The sequence below is a fragment of the Zonotrichia albicollis genome, chromosome 1 (assembly GCF_047830755.1).
Source record: "Zonotrichia albicollis isolate bZonAlb1 chromosome 1, bZonAlb1.hap1, whole genome shotgun sequence".
Taxonomy (NCBI): domain Eukaryota; kingdom Metazoa; phylum Chordata; class Aves; order Passeriformes; family Passerellidae; genus Zonotrichia; species Zonotrichia albicollis.
The window spans coordinates 66,841,091-66,854,433 of NC_133819.1; the positions used below are offsets into that span (position 1 = coordinate 66,841,091).

Sequence of the window (13,343 nt, forward strand, 5' to 3'; positions counted from 1 at the left end):
CGGATTTCAGTCTTGCTTCAGCTACTGTCCACTGCTCTACAGGACTCACAGTGACATCTACTGGGTTAACCTCAAACTGGTGATCACCAGGGCTCCTCAGAAACAAGAAGAAGAAAATCTGTGGGATTTTGACTTTCATTCCTAAGATGACAGAAAGTAATGAAGTGAAACTACACCAAAAAGTAAGAGCAACTTCTGCTTAAAGAGATTATTTACACCTAAACCTTCTTAAGTAATTTGTATATTGTAAATCAAACCTAGCACTAGGTAGTCTAACGTCAGGCTGTGGGTGTAGGGCTTCAGGATGCCTAATGTACATATAGTTGAAAAATAGACACTCGTATTAACAACAACAACAACAAAAAGCTATTGTAAACTACACAGAGCCAGCCTTCCACTCTTTTTATAAAAGAAAGATATTATTGCAAAGCTTTTCATTTATTTTCACTTCTTAAATGTAGATTCAGTGAAAACAGACTGAGTCATGATTAAGCTAATGAAGAGCCATTGAAACTGACTTAAAATCTACTGTAAGTAACATATAGCTAATTAACTTAGAACTATGGTAATAATACCGCAGAAAATGAAAGTATTTTCTTAATATGTGTGTGTGTAGATATCTATAAACATGTATCTAAAACTTACAATTATGTATTTTTACTGGTTAAAAAAATGAATATTTTGGGATAGAATTTCTGCAGAGAAACCCCTTAAATGTTCTGCCCATCTGCTGATTTCATTATCAAGAAATTCTCTTGTGCAAGTTCACTCAGACATACCATAACATTCATACATTAGCTCATTACAAGTTCTAAGTTTTTAACTGTTGTAATTTAAACACATATTATTTTTTTTAAGACTAGATAGAAAAATGTTGTGTGAGCGTGTGAGCAGGGCCAAAGAGGATATCCCCAGATGCAGTCTGTCACACTAAACAGTTCACCTCCTCTGACAATTTAATTCAGATATTAACATTCCTCACATTGTAACCCTGTATTTTGGTGACAAGAACATTCCACAGAGCAGAAGATGAAAGATAAATGGATGAGGGAATCATTTTGAATACAAAAACCCAGGCCAGAAAGTATTTACTAATACCCAAATGATGAAAAGTCCAAATACAAAGAATGCTATGTTAAAAGCTCTGATCACATACAGTCTCAGACAGTTAGAGAGCATCTTTCTTTTTTCCCCGAGACACCACAGCACAACAAAATTTCAGCTTCTCAGATTACTGAAAAAACAGACTCTGTGTGTGTCTGTCTGTCTGTGCTCAGGATTGTGCATGAGTTTGCACTCCTGGTTCAGTTTGCATCCATTTAATCTGTACTGCTGTCAGTCACAGCTGGCTTCTCATATGAATCCAAAAAATTGTATATTCAAATAACTGTGATTACCCAGACTTACAAAAAAAAGCTACAAAAGACTGAAACCAGCAAATTCCTTTGGTGGCTTTCTTAAATTTCTGGGTAAATTCTCTAACTCAAAGTGGAATTCTAGTGGAAGACATACAGCTTAGTTATTTTAAGCAAAGGTGCAGACATTTCTATTACCATAAGAATAATCAGTGTTCCAAATGTTCAGATAATGAATTAGGTGGAGACAGACAGATAGACAGACAGACGTTCTACAGGTCAGGAAACAGGCCAATTTCACACAGTCTTCAGGAAGAAGTTTTTTTTTCTGAGGTCATAATTATTTCTTATCAGATTTTCTGCACCTTCCTCTACTGCTTCTCACGTTGCCTTCCAGCCGAGGAAAGCGATGGGAATAGACAGACCACTTTTTAAGAGACAGAACATTTCTAACAACCAAACTCCAAACATTTAAGCATTTGAAGATTTGGTTTTTAAAACATCTGAAGGATATGTGGCACAACTGTGCCAGCAATGCATGCCAGCAGGAGGAGCACTGGAAGCCCCAAAGATGTAACCCCCCAAGTGCAGCTCAGTACCCACGGCCCATTACACTGTCCTTTGTGTGTGACGTGCTGCTGCCAGGGCTGTCCCTGAGCCCAGACCTGGCACGAGGGGTGCTGGCCCCAGGGTGAGCTCTGCTGCTCTGCCCTGGGGAAAGGGCAGCCAAAGAGGTGGTTGAAGCTGTTTGAAACGCTGCCTAAAATTAGCATGTTCAGGATTTCAGAGAGGGCAACTGAACCACATAACAAAAAACACACATGTAAATGCAACACTTTTTCTCCCCTCCTGATTCTGCTTTAAAAATAGGCTGACAAAAAAGATCCTGAATTATCATGAGAAAGACCTTCATGGCTGGCCTGGTTAGCAGATGGATGAAATCACATTTTTGAAGTGCAGGGTTGCTCGCTGAATTTCCATGGATAACTGTAAATGCCCTGTGCTCTGCAGCAACTGGAGAGGCTGGACTGGTTTGGCTGCAGCAAAAGCACCTTTATCAGTGGTTTAATCACCCTGATTTTTGGATAGGTTTCTAGTGCTGAACTTTGTGCTGCACTGTTAGTTTTGCTATGCGTACCTGAGCCAGATCCTTTGGAAAAGGCAGGGTTTTATCACCAAGTGGTTATTTTGGTTTGGGGCTCCAGTTAAAGAAAGAAGTGCTACATCTTCTATTTTGGGGAAAACCAAAATAGGCATTGTAGCCATAAAATTAAATTCTATGAAGAATTTCAAGGATTATGTAACAAATTCTGTAAGTGTCTGTGCTTTTTTTTCCAAAATAGAGTATTTCATTTATTAGGTAATTACCTTGCTGAGCAAAGAACATATTTCAGGGCATATATAATATACTAAGGCAATGGTCAAACATGCCTGTACATGATATGTAAAAAGGGAAAGCCTCTCTCTTTTCTCTTTCTCAATTGAATAGTCTTGAAGTCAAAGGAAAGCATTCATTCAACAAATGTTTGAAGTGGCTTCCTTTGACCCCATGTTACTGAAAATTCAGTTAACATTTGAAACATTTCCCATTGCATTATAATCACAAATGCAACTTTTAATGCATGCCATTTGGAATATCAATTTATCAATCAATAAAATGTTTTCAGTTTCTAGCAAGTGGAAATATCTGTTCACCTGTCATTTACAGAACTCACAAAAATGTCAAATGCTAAAGAATATTGCTTAAAAAAGTGACAATTTTTCTGTCATATGAAGACTGAAAATATTAATAAAAATTGTTCCTCTGTAAGAAAAATACAGTAATTTACCCTGCTGCTTATCTTCTGTGTTATTTATCTGGTACCTCAAATTGTGAAGGGAGACATATTTTTTGCTTACGAAAAAAGAGTACATTGAAGAAGGCCAAAAATGGGAAAAACACAGGTTTCTTTCTACCTAGTTCACTACTGAATCACAGCAGCTGAGTCATATTCCCAGCATTATTTAGAATTAGATTCAAGATGATTCGCTTATTCTGCCAGTGGTTGTCATATGGAAGCAAGTGCATTCATCTTTCTTTTCTCTTATAGCTTAAATAAAGACCCCCACTGCTATCTTTTCTCCAAGCCTCATCCACAATCTAATAAACTATTCCACTGGAGGGAGAAAAATACACCAAGGCAAGGCAACACGATTCATCTCCCTGCAGAGGAGTGCGAGGGAGGGACAAACGCCAGCACTGCACTGAGACATGCTGAGATCCCAAACTGTCCTAATGCACAATCCTGCTCTCCATCTCACTGGCTCTGCTGCAGGCACACCTTTCTTATCATGACAAGCAAGTCACTCATGAACTTGGTTTGGGCCTCTTTGACTGTCCTTGATCTCATGTCCTCTTCAGTAGAATCTTCTTGGGATACGGGAAGTGCAGAATTCAAGTTTTTTAGCAAATACATTCATTCTGAAAACATTCTCATCACTAATGAAGAAGTAGAACAAGTCAAGATGAATAATGTTTTTCATTTCTGTATGTTCTCTATCTGCAGATTTATCCCAATTATTTGTGACGGAGGACAGAATTCCGTGCTGGAAGATGATTAACCTCCTTGCAAGGCACTCAGCAACATATTTGTGATTTGTGTGGCATGTTAGTGATTTAATTCCATGAAATATGCATCCCAAAACTTGGACCATTTCATGCACAACTATTTTCAAAGAAGCACTACACTGCATTTTTTCTAGGCAAACAGCTGTTTTTCTGGTATTTTCAATCTTGTCATATTTATCTGTGAAAGTGATAAAGTTAAACTGCATAACACTTTGTGAAAAATTCAGCAGCAATTTATCCTTAGCATATGCTTGTCATTTCTTTCAGTGAAAATTTCTCCAATGTTTCTGGCTCCCTTGGACTAGCTCTTAAGATTTTTCTCTCTGTATCTTTTCCCTGTACAATAATTAAAAGGTTCGGAAAAGAAAGGGTAAGAAGCTGAGATGACAAAATAGACACAACAATTCAATAAAGAAAGAAGACTTCAATTTCTTACCAAATTCTTCTTCTCCATCCTGGTCATCTATTAAGCCTACTGAGACTCCCAAATCCATGCATTTCTTGCTATGTGCCTTTGACTTCATATGCTTTGTTAAATTGCCTTAAGAAAAAAAAAAAAGAAAATATTATCTGCTCTGTGAGTATACAAATGTCTACAAATATATGCTCAATGTGTCCATGTCTTCTTCAGGTACATTTATAACAACCTCATAATTTGATTTCACACTTGCTAGAAACTTGTCCCTCAATGCAAGCTGTCAAGGGTTGCAGGAGATTCACTATCCTGAATGCTACCAACTCACTGTCTACATTTAGGAAGATTTTTATTGAGATAAAATAGAAGAGGATGGAAATTCTAAATTATTATGTGTTTGTTACTGGTGTAAGAGATCCTTCCTTTGTTTATGGCAAAGTATAAAAAGGGGTGATTCAGTCTTCAGAGTCATATTGACAGAAAACTATCACATGAAACTGAAGTTCGTATCTTGCAGCTCTTCCAGTATTTGATGAATTCTATTTTTAGTGTAAACACTTTCAATGCCAACTTAAGCAAACATGTTAATTTTATTCAAAATCAGAGCATGAACATACTTGATCTGAATCTCAAAAGTGAATGTGCAGCAGCCCCACAGGCTGCTCTCCCCTTCTCCTTTAAAAAGAAAATATGGTAAATATCAAGAAACGGCTAAGAGTGGCTCAGATCTGTAAATTATAAAATGCATGTTACTAGAAGTAACTGCCCACCTTAAACTTCACAAAAAATGTTTCTTGGAAGTGTTTAAATAGGAAAAATTAAAGTGTAATGCTGATCTTCGATGGTTATGGAGTACTTTATTTCTGATTTGAAATGAAGGTGGTAACTCATCCCAAATGTTGAAATAATTGTTGTGATATAATTGACTCACAAATAGCAAATTTTCCAGTCTTTGCACACTTCATGAAGCTGCTGGCTACACTGTCCTGTCATGACGAGTGGCTTACCAAACATCAAACACTCAACTGTGTGACCTGACTGCCAGCAGCAATGGCACGAGCCAGGCACAGCAAATGCAGAGGAGGATGTGAATACAAATATCTGCTATGACTGACACCAGGGAGATCTTTACATGGGCAGAACTTAATTACTTGAACTTGGCCAGCACCCCTCCTCTGCAAAAACCATTATGAGAATTTACTGGGTTTGCACTCCAGCGTTTCATCATAAAGGCAATATGATGACCCAGCCTGTCAGGATGCAGTGATGAGTCTGACACATCTGAAGCCTATTCATCCCACTTTGTGGAGCACTGCGTTATTTCTTGGAAGTCTTCCACCCAACCACTGCATAGTCTCAAACCCACTAAAAACACAAATGTTCCTGAGGTTACAGCTTGGGGGAAATTGTTGCTAAATGATGTTCAAAGCCAAGAAAAATTTTACTGTTTTTTTTTTTTTCTGAAATTATTTCAGCTGTGAACTTCTCCTGTCTGTTTCACTTGACTTCTGGATGTACCACTGTTTAATATATTGCCTGCATAAACTGGGATACACTTAAGTATGTAAAGTTATAAACAGGCTTTAAAAAGTAGACATCCAACTCTGGGTCTTAGAAGGTCAAGTGGAAAGTGAACCTTTGTCCTTCAAGAGTAAAAAAAAAATAAATAATTTCAATATAGTAATTTATTAGAGGCCAATTTCTTTCCTAGAGCAATTGGTTGAGTGCCACTAGGAGTACAATATATGTCCATCTCTTACCTCCAAAAGACATTGTAAGGGATTTAAAATTCTGTGTCCCATCTCTATCTAGGGTGAGCAGCTGACCATCTCACTTGTCTCCACCTAACCTTCATCATACTCCCATGATTTCCCTCTTCCACTCCAATTTCTCACTCACTGTGGCATGTCAGACAGTTCATTCATATGAAGATATGATCATATGAATAAATACACAGAATACAAAGGAATAGCAGGAAATAAATTACAAATATTTGAAGCATTAGATAATAAAATGCCACAGAGAGGGAACCTCTTTAGTTCATGAACAGTCAACTGAGAGAAGAAAAGAATTGTACTTTAAAGTAGAAAGAACAAAAGGGAAAAACATACCCAGTAAAGTAGCCTTACCTTTAGTTTTGAAGGAAAAGTTGCAGTAATTGCAGTGGTAAGGACGGACATCGGTGTGCGTGCGAATGTGCTTCTTCAGCATGCTGGGCTTCTTGCAGCGTATTCCACACTCCTCACAGATATACTTCCCTCTCCCTCTCCCTCTCACATACACATAGTCTTCATTTGACTTGTACCTAGTAACAGTACCATGAGAATAGGCAATCAGTTGTAATGGAAAAATGAATCTAGCTAGAATCCCTCATCTACCAGAATTTTTAAAATAACACATTAGATGAAAATCCATGACTGACAAAACCAATCATGCTCTTTGCCTGCTCACTCCTGCATGTATTTGTTACATTTGTATCTATATTTATCACTAGCTAGTCATAGACCTGTTTAGGAATAGAAGCTAATATTTTTAAATAAAGGTACTGGTGATACTAAGTATTTAAAGATTTCAAATTTCCTCTTAGCAACACAGGAACATATCTTTTAAAGGTGTCAGTTCTTGGAAGCAGGTTTGAGCACCTGCTTGAGGGAGCTTTAAAAGAGCATCTTGGAAGCCCTGCCGTGTGCAGAAAAGGAGTAACATTAGTTACAATGATGAGAAAGTCTTTAAAATTCCCTATCAATGTCCTCTGGACTCAGCCTATGGGGACTGTCTCTAGATGGAAAAAGTCATTCAGATTCAATTATGCCCTTGATATTTCCACTCAAGGATGCCAAATGTTGTGTTACACTTTTGTGACCTGGTCCTTAAAATGTCTGCATCTGAGCAGAGACACAACATTTTACCTGGGCAGCTGGTAATGATTTAACTGCTGGCCTAGACTAGATTCAAATTGGGAACCAGTAACTAAAGTCCTAGAGCTGACCATTGAGACTAATCAAACATGAACTATTTATGCTACAAAATTTTACAGGTGTCACTGGCACTTTTCTATTTAAAATCCGCTTTTCTATTTAAAAATTTTATAAGATGTTGCACATGGTGCAACACTGTAGCTAAAGCAACAGATATTTACATCAGGCAGCAGATTTGAAGTATTATGGTGCAGGGAGGAGGGCTCTCGGTAAATATTTCCACGGCACTTTTCAAATCAGAGCTCTCCAGCCTGTGTATGCCACAGCAAGCTGCCAGACAGAGTCGGCACTGCAGGCTGCTGCTTAGCCCCTGGACTATTTCCTCTCCAGCTACAGTTATACAACCTCGCTGCAGAATAGGTATTATTTATCATCTAAGAGAAACATAGGAACAGAATTTACATCTCTGGCTGTATCTAGCTGCTCTTTGCACTGATTAATGCTCATTCCCTGGGAAAAAAAAATGAATCGCAGAGCCTACTGTTCTTTATTTTATTACCCCTCCGCATAACTCTCATGGCTCCATGCTACTGATGACTTTCCATTTTTCTTGGAAACATAAACCAACATCCACAGACCACAATATGGCAACTGTTGTTTAAAATAAATCAGTCAGGAAGCAACATCTCTGCAAAGTCTAGAATCTAGGAAAAAATATCTTCCCAATGATATCTAGTATACAAAGTACAATACTTGCCCTCCATCAAATATTTTAACTCTTCTTGGTACAGTTTTGATAAATGAATTTTCTTTATCATGTTCAGTGCTTGATTCAGAGTTTTCCTTATTGCTGAATTCAGTTGGAGTCAATTTTTTCCTGTTTAATCCTCTCTGAAAGAGAATGAGATACGCTTATCATTAAAATTAGCGTCTTTCATATGCTATTGAAATATTCAAGTTATCGTGAATAAAAGCATCATAAAAGCCACAATTCTACTAATTGGTTTTTAAAACTGTTAAGATACATGAAACAAAAAATATCTTTTGCTAAACTTCTTCTCTACTATGCACTGCCTGTTTGTGGGCTGCTAAATCTATACAGAGATTATGGCCCTGTAGGAAACCAGGAATGCTTTGAGTCTGAAGCAGGACATTCCTTTTCCTTGTCCTAGGAAGATAAAGGTTATGCTTTTTAGCTCACAAATAGCCTTCAGAGAAAGATGTGTACAATCAAACCAAAGTGCTTCCTGAACAGCAGCACCTGGACCAGCCTATCTGCGGACCCCAGATACAGCAGCACCCCATGCCCTGCAGGAGCTGCCTTCCCATGGCACAGCAGAGAGGAGAAGGGTGGGAAGGAGGGGTGTAGCTAAGGAGGTTATTAACAGGTAACATTCTGAGTGCTAATGGTTTGCAAGAACTACAGCTCTTTTGCTCTGGAGACTGCTTCCCATTTGATGAGGTTATTGACAGGGGTTCCAGAACCCTCCCAAAGCAAGATTCCACACTTAATTTCCCACTGCCAGACCAAATTACAAGAAAAAGCATACAGTTGTCTAGCAGAACAAGATTTTATTTCTTCACTTTGCTTGATTATTAGTCGAGGAACTTTTTTTTGGTTTGTTTTAAGGAGGATGAGTTCCTCCAACATTTGCCAATTCAAATCTACTCCTTCCAACCCTAGGATATTTATAAAATGGGCAACAATGAAGGAATGATCCAATTAACCAGCAATTATTACAGCTATATTTATAAACTGTTCTACCCACGTAGCTGGCACATTTACCTCATTTGCTCATATTGATAAGTGAATAAAATGATGAGAGGAAAAAAAGTCTGGCCTTATGTTTTTCACTCATTATAAAATTTAATGCTGTAAGCTTATGAGTTCTTGGCAAGAGGAATGACTTCACTGGATGGCTTAAAATGACTGATCAGTTATGCTGGTTGTTACATACATTGAAGGGTGACATCATTCTGGCCCGTTGTCCTTCATGCAGCCTCAGACACAGCCTTCACTTCTAATTCTCACAGGATAAGGAATTAACACAGATCAGAGGAAAAGCATCTTCCTATTCAATTGAAAGCCCCAGGAAGCTGCACATGCACAAGCACTGCCCCAATCCATACAGCCTCACACAGCCCCCTGCATTGATTCAGGCTGCATTTTCAAATATCTGAGCACTTCTACCAAGCACACATGACAACTCTGCCTGTGTGTAGGAAGAAAGAAATTTCACCCTGCATGTTTTAACAGCATTCATACAAAGTGAAAGGAGATGATGCTCTGGTTGAGAAATATCAGAAGTGAAGCCTGCTCCAATAATCACAACTCAGCCACTCTGCAATTCCTATACACTACCTGGCACACAAACTGCTTTTGTTTCCACTGCAAACAAAGAGTAACAAGGTGAGATTTGTAGCTTAACAGGAAGAACGCTGTGGAAAATACAGAATACACGCAATAAACCAAACACATGAATATTTCCAGCAGCTGAAATAATGCAATCTTTTACTGTCTGATCCTTCAATACTACATACCTTTATTTTTTTTTTACAGATTTATTTTTAAGTAGTGAAAAGACAAAGGAAAAAGAAAGATTACAGAAGTCCTAAACCACGTTGTTATCCAAACTATGATGAAACTGTTACAAATAAGCTGTATATTTACAAAAGTATTTAGAATGAAAAAGCTATCATGAAACCAAGTACTTCTCATGCTCCCACCACCTAATCTTTCTTTAAACACATGTCTATGTACAGATATAAGACAGCCCAACTTATGTGTTAAAATTATTTTACCTCCTCTGCTGTACTTAAGTTTAATGGTTATTTGCTGCTTTAGGAAATTGCTCCAGTGTCTTGGACATGTAAAATGGTGATATCAGAGTAAAAGAAACACTGAGCTTCTGTCACAGAAATCCCACTGACAATGAAAAAAGCAGTCTGTTTAGCTTTTTCTGGAAAATTTCAAACTGATGATGAAAATTACTTGGCCACGCTGTACATTTTAAGAGCAACCAGCCTCTAACCAGCACAGCTTTCTAGTGTGGAAATGCTTTAATGCACCTCACCTGAAATCCCCCCCAAACCCCACATGAACTGGTGGAAAAGGCAGAAAAACAGCTGTGCTGGAAAATGCTCCTCTCTGTGATTATTCTGCCTTCTGTTTTTTAACAGGGTCGCTTGTCTCTCTACTGCCATAGAGAAAAGGGCCATGATTCATTTCTACTTTACTCATTTTGCTCCAATTTAACTCCACTGTCCTCAATTACTAACATAAAACTGAAAAAAATTGCTCTTAGGGCTGTCCAGAGACCAGAGTTCAACAGATACTTCTGGTACCTTACAACATCTCTTGGAAAAAAAAACATGCTTGCAGCCTGAATCATCAAAATTATAAATTTCAGATTAGAATATTTATTAAACATTTTTCCCAGTGGCACACAGTCACTTGGGGAAAATGTTTTTAATATCTTCAACCTTTTACTAGTTTACACATAAAAATCTTCTGCATTTAACAACTTTCCAGTGGTGAGCTGGACTGCTGTGGCATATCATCCAAGAAAGGAAAGTTTTCCACAGTTAGGAGAAACTTTCCATTCTTCAGCCTACCCTTGCTCAAAAATCATCACCCTGGACTATTGCACACACTACTGATTCACTTTAGTGAGAAGAGCCAAGATCAATGTGGAGGCTTGAGAAAGATATAACGCCAGTGAATTCAAGTGAGAAAAACTGGTGAAAAGTAGTAACAAATGGAACAATAAAACAAAAAGAAGATGGAGATAAAATAAGCCTTTTCCATGCAGGTGAAACCTCCTGTTACATTTTAACATGCTGCACTCATTCCAGGAGCTTCTTTCACAATAACATTTTGTGGTTTGTTTTCTGAATCACTGGAACGTGGCAACTTCACCTATTGCCTCTGAGCAGTGAATTGTGAAGAGCAAACAAAGTCCCTGGGTTCCTTTTTGTTTGCATTTTGTTCACGTGTATCTTCCTTTCCCGTGGTACCTATTGTTGAAAGAGCTGCCTTTTTGGTGACAATGATTAGTAGTGGTTATGCAGCAGCACGAGTGTCTGTAAACATGGTTTAGTTCTGGGGGCAAACCCAGAACAGTTCAGCAAGTTGCTTTATCTCTGTGAGAAGATCAGCAGTTAGAGCCCCACGAGCAGAATACACCAAATGAGTCTGGAAAGGGCTACAGCTCTGAGAGAGGAGGTGAGACATAACAGTACTGCGTTTTTATTATTATTCATAAATTGGATTGTGGTAGCACTTAAAGCTCTCGTCAGATCAGGGTTAGAATGTGCAAACCACTTGAGCAAACACAACCCCCAACACCTGCAATCCAAACCATGGTTCCCCAAGGAACCCAGGACCCTGCCAAACTTCTAAGCAGGAAATCAACCACTTTTTTTTAGAATGATTTGCTATTTTCTTTGTTGGTTTTGTTTGTGCTGGGTTTTTTGATTTTGTGTTTATTGGGTTTTTTTAATGGCTTATTAATTTCCAAAATGATCGCCAATGTTTTCCATAGTCAGACTCCAACAAAAAAATTACCAAAACAGTGGAATTACTGGGCCTGAGCTGAGGAATTTCACTTTTGCTTTTTTAAAATATGGCTTCTGTGAGGAAGATTCCAAGCTGGCATCAGCTATTCCATTACCAGATCTAACTGGAGACTGGTAACACAGCGGTACACTTTAACAGCAGCAGCAGCATCATTCTGGAAAACAGCTGAAATCCTGCTACTGCAATCATTAGAAGGGAAAGCAGACAAACTCCGGAAGAATTAGATCAGGTCTTTGAAATTTTTTACTTCTGCCACGGTACACCTTGCTCATGCAATCTGAGGTGCCAATTAAACTTTAATTGGTGCTATTTGCTGCACTTTTTTCCTTATTAATGGCTCCGAGCAAAGGCTGTAAATCAGCCCAAGCAGAGCTTAAAAACTCTTCATTTCCATCATGCTCATGTGCTTCATTTAAAACATCAGCAAGAAAGACTGAAGAAAGATTAGTAATTGTGTTTCTTTTGTGGCAGAAGCACTGCAAATGTACCTGACAGCTGCCTATTACAGCATTTAAGCACTCCTGGAGTGTTTTAAAATGGTGCTGTCAAAATATTTTTTAAAAATATTATTATCCATTATTTGTATTCTAAACAGAATTTGTTTGTACAGAAAATCTGTTTTTTAAAAGGCATACAATTGCTTTGCTATCACACAATTTCTTCTGAAAGACTGTTCCTCAAAAATAAAACAAATATGACTCGATGACACAAGGATGTGAGACTTGCCTTAGAAAGACTTGCTCAACTACAACAATGAAAAAGCTAAACATTTGTTTCCTTTTTGTTTTTTTAAATTTAGCACTATTCAGGTGCAACATCTCATTAAATGTATGAGGAAGCAGACTGAAAAAAAAAAAGAAGCAGTAAGAGTTTAAACCAAGGCAGCATACTAACATGGAACCAACAACTTGATTCAAATACAGCACTAAAAACAAAATCAGCAGCCTGTATGCATTTTCTACAGGGAACCTTATGGATCAGGTTTTGAACTCCAATATAAATGTTAGCAAGTCTCCCACTGATTTCAGGAGGACCACATTTAGCTCCACTGCCCTTCTGGCCTTAAAGGTTTTAGCATATCTTCCTGTAATTCTGAACCCACTTCACTTATCACACAGTTTCTCTTGCTATTGCTTTTCTCCCCGCTGACAATGTTGTATCTTAGCAAAACATTTAGCAGACACAGAAACATTCCAGGGTGACCTCTGACAGCAGCAGTTTCTGTTCCTCAACACCCACACAAACAGGGGTCTTCTCCCGAGCCTGTGGAATGTCTCCTCTAGAATGACTGCTGGCTTATGGACCCTGAATCCCAATGTCTGGGACCTTTTGCTGATGGCAGTAGGACAAATTTCAGTTACCTTCACCCCCTTGCCAAACCATTTCCATGCCCTGAAGGATCATGGAAAAAGGAAGGTCTATGGCTTTGTGGATGCCCTGTTTTTGCCAGCTCCAATGTGTTTGGCAT

The 13,343-nt window shown here is 38.3% G+C and overlaps 1 protein-coding gene across 11 annotated transcripts in view; it reads right to left on the reverse strand.

Annotated features, from left to right (window-relative positions):
• HIVEP1 (HIVEP zinc finger 1) overlaps window positions 1–13,343 on the reverse strand; it is a 130,556-nt gene that overhangs the window by 21,240 nt on the left and 95,973 nt on the right. For all 11 annotated transcript variants that reach the window (XR_012580900.1, XM_074543640.1, XM_074543633.1 and 8 more), the window contains 3 exons: window positions 8,054–8,187; window positions 6,508–6,683; window positions 4,400–4,504 (listed from right to left, as the gene is read on the reverse strand). Coding sequence is in view for 10 of the 11 variants with exons in the window: in XM_074543640.1 (XP_074399741.1) it covers window positions 4,400–4,504; window positions 6,508–6,683; window positions 8,054–8,187 (415 nt within the window). In the remaining variant the exon portion in view is untranslated. The remainder of the gene's footprint in view (window positions 1–4,399; window positions 4,505–6,507; window positions 6,684–8,053; window positions 8,188–13,343) is intronic.